Raw genomic sequence first — 18,151 nt, forward strand, 5'->3', positions numbered from 1 at the left:
TTACAGGCATGAACCACCACGCTCAGCTTAACTTTTATCAATGGGAAAATACTTAAAAATTTTCAAGTGCTTGCGATTTGAGTGTGATCTAAGGGAGATATCATTCATTTTCTGGGCTGCCAAAATCAGTTGAGCTGCTCTGGCTGGCCTGCTCCTTTACATGATTTCCAAAGCTGTGATGACTCAAAGGAGATGCCCTTCTTAAATAGGACTGTGCTTCAGTCAGTGTTGTAAGGGCAGCTGAACTTCCCTGCTCCGACTTCTGAGGACTGCCAGATCTCTCATAGGAAACCGTGGAATAGGCTGGCTCCATGTTCCTCTTGGCTTTCGTTTCAGGAGATACCCATCATGGTGGTATCAGTAATGAAGACCTATGTTGTGTGTTGTGTTTAAGCAGACAATAAATAGAAACTTAGTTCATGGATTTCTAAGTTCTTCATTTTCTAGAACTCAGCCTAATGCAGTATCATACATGGAATATTTACTTAGAAATGTATACTTAAAAGTATAGACTTAGAAATTCATTGTTCTACTCTGTATTTCTCACAGAAAGTGCAACATCTACAGGAATAAAGATAGAACTTTTTAAAGTACAAGTTAACCTCATGGAAATTATTTTTATTTTTTCTGTTTAATGAATGAATTTTTAGGTTTCTACAGCAGAGTCTAAGAAATAAAAGTTTACAGATGAATGACTATAAGATTGCCCTGTTGTGTAATGCATACTCTACAAATTCAGAGTGTTTTACATTACCCATGGGAGCTCTGGTAGAAACTATTTATGGAAACGGAATTATGAAAATACCTCTTCCTGGAACAAGTTGTTTAGCTTCAGGATCTATAACTCCCTTACCAATGAACCTCCTGGATTCACTGACAGTTCATGCCAAAATGAGGTGTGTTCTTTTTATTTTTTTGGCCCCATATCGAGAAGTTGACAACAGTATATTATAAACCTTGATTTCATGATTGTATGTATACACATGCACAAGTGTATGTGGTCAGGTACAATAAGAAATAGATTTATTTTGTTACAATACTGTGAATATTGTCAATTATAGGACTTGTAGAATATACAAATGAGTGCAAAGAAGATAATTGCCATAATCCTTTCATAAGAGATAATCGTGGTAAAATCTTTTAGTGTGTATTTCATTAGTCTTTTTTTTAATTAATAAATATGAACTTGTTTGTTGCTGACAAAAATGGGCTATTTTATCATGGTTTTTTTGTATATTAAACACCATTTTGGGTACAGTGCTTTCCAAAAATAATTTTTTGAATTGCTGCAGTTTTTATGAGACTATATATGATGATTTAGCCAGTTTTGCGCTGTTGCACATTGTAGATTTTTGCAGTGTCTTCATATTATAAAATGATGAAAACTGTCCTTATGGCAGGCACTGTACCATGCATTATTACATCTTCTTTTCAACTTTTTTCTTACTTGCATTTTTATAAAACAGTTTTCTGGAAGAATTGTGGGTCCAGGAATATAGAAAGTTGAAGGCTTTACTATTTTAATTACACATAGGTATACTTTTGGAGTTGTCCTTATGTTTTCTAAAACACAGACAAGGCCTCCTCTGTTGGGTGTGATTGTAGCACTTCACGTGCTCAGAGGAGCCAAGCTGAGATGTAGATGAATGAAGCCTGGCACTGCATGATGGGAAGCCAGGTGTCAGCACACACAGAGGCGTGAATATGTGGAAGAGGGTATGGGGTTCCAATGTACAATGCTCTGTTTAGCGAATTTGTGTGGTGTGAAAAATGGAGGATGTTTCTACATTTTCAAGATTTTGAGAAGGACTAGAAATGCAGATTTTTATTTCTGGTCTTGCTGCTTTTTACTGGCTCAACCTTAGCACTGTGCAAGCCAGAATGAGTACATTTGTTTATCTCCAGGTGGAGTATTGGTTCTAGAACAGCCATGTTTATGTCAAATGGTAAACATTGTGATAGTATGCTTCACTTGCCTGTGTGACAGATTTGAGCAAAACCCTCTTAGAACCTATGCTTGGGTCTTAGCAGTGATTTTTTAAATAATTCTGTGGCAAAAACTGTTTAATTCCTCAAATGTACTTAGATACATATTTGAAGAAGAAAAACGGACTAAAAGCACTCAAGCATGTTTCTTCCTATTTGTACCTAAAGTTTGTTTTTCCATAAGCAGAGGAATTACACTGTACACTCCCTGGCTTGTAAGCACTGTAGAAACCAGAATTCATTTCCAGTTATGCAGTACGTCATAACCACGTGGCCCACATAGCTTAAATGTGTTAAATGAGTCAAGTCCATTTGAAACATTTTGATTGAGATTTGTACCAAGTTATCTGTCAAGTAGAATAACCCCTATATGTATGTAAAAAGTGGAAGTTTTTATTTTCTCCTTTTTTTTCCCCTCCTCAGCCTTATTCACAGCATTGCAACCAGAGTGATAAAACTTGCTCATGCAAAATCCAGTGTTGCGCTGGCTCCAGCCCTGGTGGAAACTTATAGCCGTTTATTGGTCTATATGGAAATAGAGTCCTTGGGCATCAAAGGATTTATCAGTAAGGACTCTGGTGTTTATATCTTTTAACTGATTCATCAATTCAGTGGTTACTCTTCCAGGTGCTGGGGATGCAGCAGTGAGCAAAAGTCATTGCCATCATGGGGCTTCCCTGCTAATGAGAGGGACAAATAAAAAAGCAAATAAATGAAACATGCAATATGTCAGGAGATGCATGGTATAGAGAAAAAATAAAAACAAGGAATAGGGAGATACATTGCTCATTGGTGGCTGTTAGGGAAGTGAGTGACATTTTTCAGCAACATGGTGAGAAGAGGGTAGTATGCTAGTTTACTTGGGACTCAATGAGCAGGGTGGACATGGTCCTTGTCCTCATGCAAATAAATTCAGCAGTGCTGTTCTCTAGAGAGTGCTAAGTCTGACTGACAATAAGTAAGGAGTTTTCCTACATTTCAGAACACCTTATAATGTCTGCCTGTTATTAGCAGTTCTAAATAATAGATGCTTTCTAAGATGAAAGTGTTCTTCTAATTCATGGTTAATTCTGACTTTTAACCAATGCAGTATAATTTTAATTTCACACAGTTAACTCTTCTTCCCAGGTAATTGGGAGTTGAATATAACTTTTTTAGGAGGCAGGAAGGGAACAAGGAGAGGTGTGATATGATTTTTTCATTAAAAGTGAACCTAGACTGGGCATAGTGGTACATGTCTGTGATCCCAGCTACTCAGGATGTTGAGGCAGGAGAATCACTTGAGTCCATGAATTCGAGACAGCCTGGACAGTGTAATGAGACCTGATCTCAAAAGAAAAAAAAAAGTAAACTTTGGGCTGGGAATGTAACTCAGTGGTAGAACACTTTCCCTTTCCCTAGCTTGCATGTAACTTTGGGTTCAATCCCCAGCACCACAAAAAAAGAAAAAAAAGGAAAAGCCTCAAAAGCTTGGGAATATTCACTTTCTAAAAATAACTTAAAAGGTAACTGAGAAGTGAGGAAGGTTTGACAGAATAATTTTTCTTCATATCTTGTCTCATTTTATTTTACCAGATTAACTTCAGTCTCAGTTGTCAAATTCCAGAAAGAAAAAAAAACACTTGTATTATAGTTGGATCTGGATTTTGTTTTTTACTTACAATTCAAGGAGAAAATATGTGTATTTGTGTCTATGTGTATATTTTAATACTTTTTACTCACTATGGCTTTCTTCAGATACGTTTTGATGCACACTTTCAGTAACTGTTGCCCTGAATTGTCCTCTTCTTCCAGGTCAGCTCTTACCTACTGTTTTCAAGTCTCATGCATGGGGAATCTTGCACACACTTCTTGAGATGTTCAGCTATCGGATGCACCATATTCAGCCTCATTATAGAGTTCAACTCCTGAGTCATCTTCATACTTTGGCTGCAGTTGCACAAACCAACCAGAATCAGCTCCATCTTTGGTGAGCTCATTAACAATTGCTTTGGCTTTAGATTAGAAACTTCACTGGAGGTGGGAAATTTAATCTTTCAAGTTATCATTGTCATAAAACTCTACTTTGGCGGGGGCTTTTTTTTAACTCAGCCCCACACTTGCTAGGCAAGCTTCTGTCCACTTGAGCCACACTCCCAGCCCTAAGCCTCTGCTTCTAAGGTATTATATTTCCAGTATGAGAGGAGAGTCCACTTTTTAAGATAGTTGAGTCCTTGTTTTAGTATCTTTGAACTAAAAATTAGTACTTCCCAAGACTTTACTATTGTGTAATAACTTAATACATTAGGATACTGGTTTTAAATATACTTTAGATTGTTATTAAAGTATCACTTTGATTTGTTTTAAATAAAAATACACTTCAGACAAGAAAAATGTAATGCTGGAAATGCTCTATATCCAGGTCAAAGTTTTTAACTACTGGCAAATGTGAGGTGACACAACACACTTTTTAAGCAAGTTAAATGCTCAGTCTCACACAAGAGAGGAGGGTTTTTTGTTTCAATCAAAAGGGAAGTTGATAGTTTGAACATTTTAATTAACCTAGAGTTGGATTTAATTCCATAATTTTGAACTTCTATATATGACTTTTTTTTCAAGTTTCTTTTTCTTTGCCCACTTTCAGTGTTGAGAGCACTGCACTCAGGCTTATAACAGCATTAGGTAGCTCGGAGGTACAGCCACAGTTTACACGTTTCCTTAGCGATCCCAAAACGGTGCTGTCAGCGGAATCTGAAGAACTGAATCGAGCCTTGATACTGACCTTAGCCAGAGCAACTCATGTCACAGGTACAGTGACTATTGGGCCATGACAATAACAATAAAGTGTGCTGTGATTCTGCTGATCAGTATGGGGAGAACATATTGAAAAGATACTTTTCATCTGATCATAAAAAACAGTGGTTTTGATATCTTTCCTATCAGTCATGTACTATCATTCTAACTGGATTGAGCATCAGTGTTTGGCCATATTACGTAATTTTAAAGTAGTGTTCTTAAGATTTTTGGTTTCATGACAGCTTTACACTCTAAGAAAAAAATTGAAGTTCCCAAAGAGTTTCTTTATGGACTATAGCTATGGATACTAGAATGAAGACATTTAAAAATATTTGTTAACTTATTTAAAAGCAATCTCAGAGGCATGGCTCAAGTGATAGAGCACCTGCCTAGCAAATGCAAACTCTGCCCTGAGTTCAAACTCGGGTAAATAAATACATACATACATACATACATACCCATTACATGATATTAACATAAATAAGGTTTGGTTTTTTTGTTTTGTTTTTTGGGGGTTTTTTGGAAAAAAAGTCTGCTTTATAATAAAACTTAGGGAAAAGAGGTGCTATTGTTTTGAATGTTTGCATTACTCTGATATCTGGTATAAAGGAACAGAGGTGGATTCTCATATGTGCTTCTGAGAGTATTTAATCTGTTGCAGGATGTTAAATGTTATTTTAGTTGAAGTAAAGAAAATACACCCTCTCACAGACACAAAGTTAGGAAGGAATATTTTAATAGTCTTTTCAGATAATTGTGATTGTTTTAGAAATCACATCAAATTGGACAAGTGGTAGGCTCCTTAAAAATTAGTTGGAGTGTAAAATCCAAAGTCCTATCAGTGAACTTTTTTTGCACTTTGTTATATTGTAAACCATTGGTCTAATTTTTACATTGAGTAGATTTTTTTCACCCATGTGTATTTTTTCAACTTAGTTGGTCATTTGGAAAAATACTTGCATCAAGAAGTTATGTTGTTCTAACAAGTGTTGACACATTTCATTATGTGATTTCAGAAAATTACATTCACTAATCTCACTATTAATTTCATAAGAAAATCTTTTAAGTTTTGGAAATTTTTCACACTCATAGTAGTAGAAGAAACTTTTTCCCAAATTCTAATTTTCACTTGAAATGTCAAACTGTATCATTGAATAAAAAATACTATCCTTTCCTTTCCTTGAGATGGGCTCACTTTGTTAATTTCCAAGAAATGTCTGCTAACTACTTTTGTCTGATAATTACAGTTTTGTCAGATGTTCTTTCAAATAAATTGAAATTCCTCAAACAAAGCAGCGAATTGAATTCAGTGTCGATATCATCACACAGGTGCTTAAGACACCTGTACTTTGGGACATTGTGTGCTTTCCATTTTGCTACACAAGATATTAAAAATAGACTGAGATGTAATAATTTACATCTTCATACACAATATTTTATTTATTTTTAATTGACACATAAAATTGTACATATTTATGAGATATTGTGTGATGTTTCAGTGCATACATACACTGTGATGTTCAAGTCAGGGTAAGCATATTTATCTGCTCAACTGTTTTTCATTTCTTTGTGGTAAAAATATTCAAGATCAGTTTTGCTAGCATTTTTGAAATATGTAGTACACTATCAGTGATTTTTTTGTTTTCATTTTTGGCAGTACTGGGGTTTGAACTCAGGGTCTTGCACTTGCTGGACAGACACTCTACAACTTGAGCCATACCCTTAGCCCTTGTTGCTTTAGCTATATTTCAGATCGGGTGTTGCACTTGCCTGCAGTTGGCCTCAGATGGCAATTCTCCTATTTCTGCCTCCCAAGTAGCTGGGATTACAGGCATGTACCACCACATCTGGCCTGTCAGTGATCTTCTTAAGTGAAGTTGGTACTTTTTTTTCTGTCATGGAGCTCACGTGGTAAAGAATACAGTGGCTATGATTGCCTATTTGGTTTGTGCTCAAAGTCATCAGTTTTACCACCCTTGCTTTTGCGCCTTTAGTGATATATCAACAAAGTAAAAAAAAAAAAAAAAAAAGATCTTGGTATTATTATTTGAATAGCTTTGATCTCATTGAATCTTTGAAAGAGCATTGGGGCTGGGTGTAATAGTATACACCTATAATCCCAGCACTTGGGAAGCTGAGGTAGGAAGATTGCAAGTTTGAGGTCAGGCTAGGCTATATAGCCTGGTAAAGATGGCCATCTCAAAAAAAAAAAAAAAGAAGGGAGGAAACAAAGGAGAAGAGGAGAAAGGAAAGGAAAGAGGGAGGGGGAAAATACAAAGAGCATTGGGTATCCCCTACCCCACCCCCGGCTCAGCAGACTTTGAGAACTGTTGTTTTTAAAAAAAAAAAAATATCAACCTCAAATATATTTCTATAAACTATATTTTACCTAAATAAATTTCTATTTATTTATGATATATGAGATACAGGTTTATGCTCATAGATATTGTTGTTTCGGTCCCCAAAAAAGTCATCTTCTCTATTTCTGTTCCATTGCTCAGTAAAGAACTAGGAAGTCATTGTTAGAGTGAGTACTCCTGGGCCTCGCCACTGTTCATTCACTGGTACTCTAACCTAAATAAAACAAAGAGTGCAAAAGAGATGTGAAATGTCTTGTCTCTTCACTCTTTGAGCTCAAATTTCCTAACATGGTACTCCACCTCACTTATTTTATGTATTTATTTTGATGGAACTGAGGTTTGAACTCAGGGCTTGAGGTTTGAACTCAGGGCTTTGTGCTTGCAAAGCAGGCACTCTACCACTTGAGCCACACTTCTAGTCCTGCACCTCACTCATGAAGAAATTTAAGTCCTAAGTTTAATGTAACTAGGTAAGCAGTGAGTGCACTGCAGTAAAATTCTCTGAATGTATGTAATTGCTTTTGCTTTCTTGATAATATATTTCATAAGTCGTGGACACGATCATTTATAAGAGAATCTTTACATCTGCTTGTTTGTGTTTAGATTTTTTTACAGGTTCTGATTCAATTCAGGGAACTTGGTGTAAAGATATACTTCAGACCATCATGAATTTCACTCCTCATAATTGGGCTTCACACACACTTAGCTGCTTTCCAGCCCCACTACAGGTAATTTGGTCCTGAATTATACCTTGGATACATATCATCTTCCAATCACAGTGTCATCCCAAAGCATTAGTGTTACTGACATCTAAAGAAAATTAACATTTATTTTACTCTCAAAATCTCTTTAGTTGTTCCTCATTCTACTTTAGGACTGGACATGTTTCTAAAAATTTAATTATTGTGGTTTTATCATAATAGTTAACAGTTTTAGAGTTTCATAAGAATTTTCACTTCACTTGAAAGTTTCTCCCATCTAACTGAAATTAGAGAAATATGATTTAATGGAGCATCACAGAGTATGTATGCTATGCTTAACCACACAGCAAAACTGTAAACCTGGATTTTATAATGCACAGAAAGCAAACTTCATCTATCTTCTACATCTCAGAAAACATTTAGGGCACAGTGAGCATTGGTTTTCCGAAACTTCTAGTAGGAGTGGAGCAGTATTCTCAAACTTGTCTGATCACCCAGAGGGTTTACTGAGCTAGCAATGCTTGGCCCCAGTCCATGAGCTTCTGGCTTACTAGATCTTGGGTAGAGCCTGAGATTTGCTGAAACTTCAGGTATGGGACCACACTCAGAACAACTGGTGTACAGTAATAGGCTTTACTTACAGAGACATAAAAATAAGTAACCTAAAGGTAGATGCGTATCTTATTTCTCCTCCTTCCCCTACTCTCTGAGGTTAGCAACAAATTAAGGAAGTTTTGAATTGAGGCTTGCTTGGAATTTTGATCTAGTAAAGTCTATTTTTCAAAATATAAAAATTCAGACCTTAATTACTGACTTGGTTGAGGTCACTTAGTTCATTAATGTCAGAACTAAATATAGAAGTGTTTTTTGGTTTTGAGTTTTTTGTTCACTTGTTTTTTTTTTTCAGTGCTGTGGTTCAAACTCAGGACCTAATGCTTATTAATTAGGCAGACACTCTTATTACTTGAGCTGTTCCCCTGGCCCTTTTTTTGTTTCTTTTTTGCAGTACTGTTGTTTGATCTCAGGTCCTTCACCTTGAGCCACTCCTATTTTTGTGAAGGTTTTTATCGAGATAGGGTCTCATGAACTGTTTGCCTGGGCTGACATTGAACCACAGTCCTCCTGATCTCTGGCTCCTGAGTAGCTAGGATTACAGGCATGAGCCACCAGCGCCTGACTTCAGTTATTTTTTGGATAGAGTCTTATGCTTTTTGCCCAGGGCTAGCCTTGGACTATGATTCTCCTATATGTGCCTCCCATATTGCTAGGATTATAGAAATGAACCACCATGCCTGAAATATTTGTTGAGATGGGGTCTTACTAACTTTTTGCTCAGGCTAGCCTCAAACTGCAATCCTCCCAATCTCCACTTCCTGAGTAGGAGGGATTATAGAAATAGTTTCTTAACTCCATTTACCCAGTATTCTTTTTATTATAACCAATGAACTTTTGGTCTTTTAGGCATTCTTCAAACAAAATAATGTACCTCAAGAAAGTCGTTTTAATCTGAAAAAAAATGTGGAAGAGGAATATAGGAAGTGGAAGTCAATGACCAACGAAAATGACATCATTACCCAGTTTTCTGTGCAAGGCTTTCCTCCTCTCTTCCTTTGTCTTCTCTGGAAAATGCTCTTGGAAACAGATCATATTAGTCAGATTGGCTATAGGTAAGCCAAAACCCAGATTTATTTTCCATTTGACAAACAATATTAACCATACAGCAGCAGTTTCATTTTCCTGTTTGTCGGTCAGAGTATTGGAGAGAATTGGAGCCCGGGCACTGGTAGCCCACGTGAGAACTTTTGCCGATTTCTTGGTGTATGAGTTCTCTACATCGGCAGGTGGTCAGCAACTCAATAAATGCATTGAAATTCTTAATGACATGGTATGGAAATACAACATTGTTACATTGGACAGATTAATTCTCTGCCTGGTAAGTTTCTACCTTGCTGTTCTCTCTTGATTCAGAGTGTGACTGACAGATCTTTTGCAATTTACTCTACTTTGCTTCAGAGAACTTCATGGGTTTATATTCTAATCAGGCATGCTATAACTTTCTTAAAGATGGGAGATTTCTGAATTTTGTATGCATTTAGTATACATGATACTGAATCTCTACTCTTATATGCACAGAAGGTATAGAAGTAAATAAAACAGAAAAAAGATACTGAATCAGACTAGAAAGAAACGATGGGTTTTTTAAATATAGTGGTAATGATATTTGGCATAGCATAGTTTAGTAACATTAACCTGTTAGCTGTGGCACATAGATATAAAGGTATTTATACTATAAAAGGTAAAGTCAGGCATATCTATAAATCAGTACATTAAAAAGATAAGGTAGAGGTGTAGGGAAAACATTGCTAGGAAGTAATGAGCAATCATATCTGCCTAGGTGATAAATTTTCAAGCATAGATTAAGAATGGACATTCTTAGTAGGAGGAATGGTATGTCCTAAATCAGCAAGAAAGGGTCAGCTGAACCTTGGAATGGTGAATAGACTGGACATCTGAGGAAAGCCTGATGATAGTGAGAATTTACTGTGTTAAAATTTAGATTACCAAGTGACAGAACTATGCTTTTGAACAATTTCATTTAATTTTTCTGTTCTCCAAAGGCCATGCGTAGTCATGAAGGAAATGAAGCCCAGGTTTGTTATTTCATAATTCAGCTGCTGTTGCTCAAACCAAATGACTTCAGAAATCGAGTAAATGACTTTGTGAAAGAAAATTCCCCAGAGCACTGGCTACAGAACGATTGGCACACCAAGCACATGAATTATCACAAGGTACTAATTCTAATTAGTGTTTTAAGTAGTCTTTTCAAAGTCATATTTAGCTAATTGATTTTGCTGTTTTTCTCTTTTGCTCTAATGTCTGTATGGTAGTAGACTAGAGTTACACTGATATACTAAGAATAAATTGAAGCTGCAGGTGTAGTACATGGGATGCTTATAAAATGAAGGAAGGTATAATTTAAAGTGTCTCTTTGAAGGGATTGGCAGCACAACTCAGCTGCAGAGCATGTGGTTACCATATGCCAGGCCCTGGGATCAATCCCTAGTACCCAGAAGCAAAGTAAATTTCCGTATTAAAAAAAAAAGAAATCTAAACAATATTTTCAGCTCTTTTAAGAGAATTTTTAAAAGGTGCCCTAAACATTTACCATCCCCTCACTTCCACAGAAATATCCAGAGAAGCTGTATTTTGAGGGCCTGGCAGAACAAGTTGATCCTCCTGTACAGATCCAGTCCCCCTATCTGCCCATCTATTTTGGAAATGTGTGTCTTCGGTTCCTTCCAGTATTTGATATAGTAATCCATAGATTTTTGGAGTTGCTTCCAGTATCCAAATCACTGGAGACTTTACTGGATCATCTAGGAGGCTTATATAAATTTCATGGTGAGTTTTTAAAATTTTAATTCTACGTAATATCTCTATGAACAAATGTAGACTGGGCATGACCGTGTTGTAATAGTGGTTTAAGTTTTTATTTTGTTTTTTAAAGTGTTTGAGGGTAAATGCTATGGAAGGAGGTCATGAAGTATAAACTGTATGACATAAAAATATTCAGGGCAGAGTGATTTACTGTAAATGAAATGGATCTTGACAGCCTTTGTGGATGGGTAGGATTTGAACTTTGATGCATGTGATTTATATAAGTGAAAGGAATAAAAAGAGTGTGCTAGGCAGAAGGAATCATTTGGGAAAATCATGGTAGTAGGAAAAAGGCAAGCATATGTGAAGGAAAATTGCTGAATTGAGAATGTTTATCTGGGAGTTTTAAAAATTGTAATTTTTTATTTTTAAAGAGATACTGTACCTGACTGTAAGGTCACCTTAAATTCCTGTTGGTAGTAGTTAACTGAAAGTTATTGAGTAAGAGGCTGGCATGGAAAGCATTATTTTAGAAAAATAACTCTAGTTGTAGTTTTCAGCACATCTTGGAAGGAGGACACATTTCAAAGATAATGTCAAAACCTCAGTTGTATTATCAGTATCTAAAATGGATGTTGGCACTGAAAGTGAGAAAGAAGAGGCAATGGTCAAGGAAGAAGGAATAGGACTGGAATGGTTGCTATTGGGAGAATATTGAAAGAAAGGAAGGAGGGAGAGAGGGAGGGAAGGAAGGACTGAGAGAAGGAAAGGAGGAAATGAAAATGAAAGACAACTCTACAGTTTTCAGAATGGTAACTGGAGAATGGTGCAGTCAGTGATAGAGGCCTGAAGGTCTTGGAGTAGCTACTGTGAGGACAAAGTGAGTTGTTAGAAGTAGTTCTTAGTCCTAATGTAAGATACCTGTCTCCAAAGCAGAAGTGTGAATTGTGTATTAACATTGTAGAATAAGTGTGAAGTTCAAGACAGCATTCTTTTAAACTATGTTTTTCTGTTGGATTAGGTAATATATGAACATGGTACATACTGTGTATACAGTAAAAAGTTCCATCCCTGTCTTCCAGCTAGCCAGTTTCATTCTCTGTAGGCAGCTACTATTGTCAGTTTCTTGTATATTCTCCCTTAGGTATCCTGTCTTGGGGTTTTTGGTTTTTGTTTGTGTGAGGGTACTGGGTTTGAACTCAGGGCCTCCACATGCTAGGCAAGCACTCTATACTTTGAACCATGATCCTATCCCTTTTGTTTTTATTTTTCTTTTGAGATAGGGCCTTGCTAACTTTCCCTGGGCTGGGCTAAAGCTTGAGATCCTCCTGCCTCTGCCTCACAAGTAGCTGGGATTACAGGCATACCCCACCAAGCCAGGCTGTTTGTTTTTTAACAGATATATTGTAATAATACATTGTTCTTATAATAACACATAGTTCTGCACCACATTCTTTCCACCTTTGTCATTTGTGAGAGTTGATCATTTGTATCCCTATGTAAAGAGCTGCCTCATACATAGAACAATTTACTAGTCCTCTGTTTACAACTGTTTAGGCTGTTTTTTATCTTTTACTAGTGTAAACAGGACTGCAGTGACATACTATGTGTATTATTAGGAACCCTCTGCCTGTTTTAAGATTAAAATAGGGCCAGGTTGTAGTGGTGCACACTGTAATCCCAGATACTTTGGAGCAAGAGATAGAGAAGATCATGGTCCAAGACTGGCCCCAGGCAAAAACCTGGGACTCTATCCAAAAAGTAACTACAGCAAAAAGGGCTGAGGGTGTGACTCAAGTAATAGAGCACCTGCCTAGCAAGTGCAAAGCCCTGAGTACTACCACCAAAGAAAAATTAAAATATTCATTGCATATTGTCCAGTATGTGACATAGTTTCATAATCTTCTAAGCTGTTTTTCAGTAATCCTGAAAGCAGATTAGTTTTTCACAGTTGTCAATAACCCAATAAACATTATGGTGACCTATTTTCTTCTTTGCAGATAGACCAGTGACTTATCTATATAATACTTTGCATTATTATGAAATGTACTTGAGAAACCGTGACCATCTCAAACGAAAACTTGTCCATGCAATCATTGGCTCACTCAAGGATAATCGACCACAGGGCTGGTGTCTAAGTGACACTTACCTGAAGAATGCTATGAATGCACGAGAGGACAATCCTTGGGTTCCAGAGGACTCCTACTACTGCAAGCTGATTGGGAGACTAGTAGATAATATCCTTTTTATTTTTATTTTTTTCCAGACTGTCCATAAAATACAGTATTTTGGTGTGTGAGAACACATTTTTTTCTTTTCCACATTTTTTTTTTTTTGAGACAGGCTGACCTCCAACTCCCTGGCTCAAGCAATCCTCCTATCTCAGCTTCAATTTTGTTTTGAAGATTACTTTTATATCTTTACCTTTATAAAAGTTTTAGAATCTTAAGTTAGCAGCATCATGCCAGATGGGTTGAAATCCTTTCTTTTGATATTTATATTTAAAACATATTTTTAAAGATGGAGGGTTGCTTCAAAGAAAAAATTCTACTTCTGTATAGATATACTATATGTTATAGTACAGGCACCTGTTTGGTACTGGAGAACATGAAGTCTTGTTTTAAATAAAACCTTGAATACTCTAAAAATATTAATATAACTAGTAAAACTTTTTTAGTGAAAAGCTGCTATATTGGTATTTTTGACTTCATGTTTTCATTTATCAGCACACTATACATAATATGTCTGTACACCATCCCATACCACTACTTGCTAAATAGAGAAATTTTGACATAAATGAGCATGACTTGTTTCCTAAACAAGGGAATTTATGTCCTGAGGTAAAAGAATTACTCATTTTAAAGTAACTTTCATATAAAATTGTCCTGTACATATTTAAAGAAATAGACTGATGAAACCTAGGATACCCATGTTGCCTGTATTGCTATTACAGTGTCCAGTTCTAAGAGCCCACCTGGAAGACTAACCATCTCATGATTCATCAGAATGCTTGCTATTAGCATACCCAGTCGTGTTTAATTTACTTGGTTTTGTTTTGTATTGTTGGCCTGTTAATCTCTCTAATTGTAGATAAGTCTCTTCTTGGCAGCCCATTGTCAGATAAGTTGATAATTAAATGAGAAGCTTACATGTGAAACATTTGAAATCTGTAAAGCATTACACAAATATGAGTCATTAATCTTAAAATAATCAAATCGTTATTGTTTTAACTGTTTGCACCAATGGCTGGCAAATCTCCAGGTCCCTTCCCAAACTGTGACTGGAGATTCAATGAGTTTCCCAACCCTGCCGCCCATGCTCTGCATGTCACCTGCGTGGAGCTCATGGCCTTGGCAGTTCCAGGCAAAGATGTTGGAAATGCCCTTCTAAATGTTGTCCTGAAAAGGTTTGTATACAGCTTCATATAGTAAACTCTTTACTTTTAAAGAGTATGATACTTTATTTGCAGCTGTTACACAAACCTGTGCCCCGAGGCTGATGCACTTTGGATAATGCCTGTCTTCTGGTTCCTGATCTTTTCTTTGTAGTATAGGTATAATGGAATGAGCCCTGACAAGGTCCAGAAGACAGGGGCTTGTTTGCATCTCTACTCCTGATTACCTGTTTGACTTTAATTTAGGGATAATGTTAACTTGTCACTAAACATGGTCTTTCAAGGTTATCATGGGCTGGAGTGGTAGCTTGGTGGTAGAGCACTTGCCTCACATCCACAAGGTCCTTAGCATGGGGGAGGTGGCAGGGGGGACATGACATGATAATTTAAAGATCAGCTTGAAGTAGGGGGATAATGATTGGGAGGAAAGTGGAAATAGTCTTTTCAGAATCAACCAAAACTCAAAAAGGGTTTGTTTAGTTTTTTGGGAGTAGTTGTCAATTCTCTGAATTATATGTGTTTTCAAAATACTATCATTGTCAGCCATATAAAATGTTTTTGTAATTTCACATATGTATTTTGTTTTTATCTACTTGCAGTCAGCCTTTAGTGCCAAGAGAGAACATTACAGCATGGATGAATGCAATTGGTTTGATCATCACTGCCCTACCAGTAAGTTAGTAATTGTAATTTGTACTTAGTGATGATCAAAAAAAAAAAAAAATGTATATAGACTGAGGGTTATTCAGGCACATCATGCAAATTAATAAAGTGTTTCATTCTTTTTTAATCTTTCATATCATTACTGCTTAAAAAGTCTTGAATGACTGTTTTTTTCTTATCTTGCTGCATCAGTTCTAAGTATTTCTGCCAGACTTATAGATGTCTGCATTCTGTTGTTCTACTTTCCCAATTCTCTATCCAATCTAGTTTTTACCTTATAATCTGACCTACTTTGGGCCACTTAACACGTTGTATATATAGACCCTTTCCTCTTGTAAATAATGCTTGTTGAGATGTATTTTAGATCTTCTGATGTTAATGACAAAGCATTATGCCAAAATCTTTCTTCCTTCCATCGTCTTCTCTAAATCCTGCTCATTCTTTGCTAGCTTAGAGCCTCCTTCCCTGACTTTTCTAGCTCATGAAAATGTCTGACCTCCATGTAACATCTGGATAGCACCAAACAATTGTCTGTTGTATCCTTGAACAAATGTTGTCTAACACAGTACTTTCCAAACTTGCTTGATTGTGCAGCTTTGTGAATCAGTTATTTTCTTGCATACCTTCAAAGTATATTTGTGAGTTTTATGTGTGTCTTTGTTATCTATATAGTAAATATTTACAAAGTATTTTATGGTAAATAATCAGTTACTAAATAAGCTGGACAGATACATGTATGGAACCTTCTAACTGACAGTTACTGACTTAATTTGAGCAGTTACAAAGCTAGGTGTATCAAGATCTCCTTTGCACAGACACAGCTGGATAAGTAGAAAACATTACAGGATAAGAAAAGAATAGTTGTGGTCAAATACGGGATAAGAGGGTTTTTTTTCTATTCTTTCCTCTGATTTTAAAGGAACCATATTGGATTGTCCTTCATGATCGAATTGTGAGTGTTATCAGCAGTAATAGCTTGACATCGGAAACAGAGTGGGTTGGCTATCCATTCCGTCTCTTTGACTTCACTGCCTGTCATCAGTCCTACTCTGAGATGAGCTGCAGCTACACATTAGCTTTGGCCCATGCTGTGTGGCACCATTCGAGCATTGGGCAACTTTCCCTTATTCCGAAGTAAGTATGATTTCTTGAACAACTGTGATGTTTTTTTCTCTTTTTGTTGTTTTAAATTTCATTTACAAATGAAGTATATATTTCATTTATGAGAATAGTTTTGCAAACTAAGCATGTTTTAATTAAGTAGAGATCCTGGTTAGTCAGGAATTCTCTTTTATTTCAGAATTATTTTTAAAAATTGACTTGTATATGCAAGTAATAATATGGTATCCAGTTTTCCAGTTTGGTTTCATGAGGTGTCAAATACATGCTTTGTCCAGAATATATCCCTAAAATTGCCTTTTGAACTAAAAAACTGGTATCAGCCAATTTTGTGGTCATTTTTCATGATCATAAAGTTGGTATTAATTAAGCCAGGCATGATAGCTTATGCCTGGAGGCAGAGATCAGGAGGATTGAGTTTCAAGGCCAACCAAGGCAAAAAGTTCATGAGACCCCATCTCAAGCAGTGGTTGGGTGCAGTGGTACATGCCTGTCATCCCTTCTGTTGGAAAGCACAAATAGGTCCAGGCTGGCCCACACTTTTATAAAGTGAGACCCTATTTGAAAATAACTCTAGCAAAAAGGACTTGGGATGTCGCTCATGGTAGATATGCCTGGCAAGGGCAAGACCTTTCTTGAGTTCAACCCCTCATATTACCCCCCCCCAAAAAAATGTTATTAGATTCAAATTTCCTGAGAATGGCATTTATATTAGGTCAGTAATTATTCTTTTTCTCTCAGATAGTTTACCTGTCATTCAATGGTAGTATAATTAAGGATGACTTTTAAATCTGAAGTAATTAATAGTAATCAAGGAAATTAAAATGAAAGAGCCAGTGAGAGATGTGAGATTAATTGTAAATGTTGTTATCAAAATTAAAAGAAACTTTTAAAACAAATTACAAATTTTGTAAATACCATTAATACTTTTGTAAATAATGTGTTAAAATTTTTAAAATTCAACTGACTTAACAGATTTTTGTTTTTATCTTCAAATTCTAGGTTTCTCACTGAAGTACTTCTTCCTATAGTGAAAACTGAATTCCAGTTGCTTTACGTATACCATCTTGTAGGACCATTTTTACAAAGATTTCAGCAGGAGAGAACTCGATGTATGATAGAGGTAAAGTATAACCTGGTATAATGTAAGTTCTGAAGGATCTATTTCATTTTCTTAACCAGTGTTTTCAAAATAGAGGTCACAGCCATTAGTAGTGAAATCAGTTTTATAGGATCTAAAAGCCATTCTAGGGATCTTAATGTGCCTGTGAGTTTGTTGTTTGTCGAACTGAAGATGCAGGGAAAACAGCCATCATTAAGATTGAGAAGAAAGTTAAGGATGCAGAAGTACACTTAAGAATTTACAGTAGGGGGATTAATTAAAATTATGGAACTGAATAAAGTCAGTCACTTCTAAGAAAATGTAGAGAAAAAGAAAATAAGCCAGGAATAGAACCTCAGAATCATTAGGTTTCAAATGGAACTAAGAAGGAACAATCCTAAGGATTCCTAGGGTGCAGTAAACCTAGAAACTGGGAGATGGACTCCAGAAAGGGGATTGTCTGTCTCTGAATTTTAAAAGAAATGACTTGAGTTGTGAAGAAACTAAGCCCTGTTAGGTCATGTTCTATAGTACTGTGGATTGTGTTATAAATGCAGGCTACAGAGGTGTATCTGTGACCATGCTTCCACAAACATGCCATCCATACTGGGTTGGAGTCCATCTGCATACTGCTGAATATTTAGCCAATATAAATAATTTCATGTTATTTGTT

The 18,151-nt window shown here is 36.2% G+C and overlaps 1 protein-coding gene across 4 annotated transcripts in view; it reads left to right on the forward strand.

Annotated features, from left to right (window-relative positions):
• Window positions 1-18,151, forward strand: part of Med23 (mediator complex subunit 23) — a 41,985-nt gene that overhangs the window by 20,917 nt on the left and 2,917 nt on the right. For all 4 annotated transcript variants that reach the window (XM_020186864.2, XM_020186865.2, XM_074074543.1 and 1 more), the window contains 14 exons: window positions 651-896; window positions 2,410-2,552; window positions 3,781-3,955; window positions 4,610-4,773; window positions 7,725-7,849; window positions 9,284-9,489; window positions 9,575-9,755; window positions 10,441-10,611; window positions 11,008-11,224; window positions 13,201-13,437; window positions 14,441-14,606; window positions 15,194-15,266; window positions 16,177-16,391; window positions 17,379-17,499. In XM_020186864.2, the coding sequence (XP_020042453.1) occupies window positions 651-896; window positions 2,410-2,552; window positions 3,781-3,955; window positions 4,610-4,773; window positions 7,725-7,849; window positions 9,284-9,489; window positions 9,575-9,755; window positions 10,441-10,611; window positions 11,008-11,224; window positions 13,201-13,437; window positions 14,441-14,606; window positions 15,194-15,266; window positions 16,177-16,391; window positions 17,379-17,499 (2,440 nt within the window). The remainder of the gene's footprint in view (window positions 1-650; window positions 897-2,409; window positions 2,553-3,780; window positions 3,956-4,609; window positions 4,774-7,724; window positions 7,850-9,283; window positions 9,490-9,574; window positions 9,756-10,440; window positions 10,612-11,007; window positions 11,225-13,200; window positions 13,438-14,440; window positions 14,607-15,193; window positions 15,267-16,176; window positions 16,392-17,378; window positions 17,500-18,151) is intronic.

This window comes from Castor canadensis, chromosome 1 (genome assembly GCF_047511655.1).
Source record: "Castor canadensis chromosome 1, mCasCan1.hap1v2, whole genome shotgun sequence".
Classification (NCBI taxonomy): Eukaryota; Metazoa; Chordata; class Mammalia; order Rodentia; family Castoridae; genus Castor; species Castor canadensis.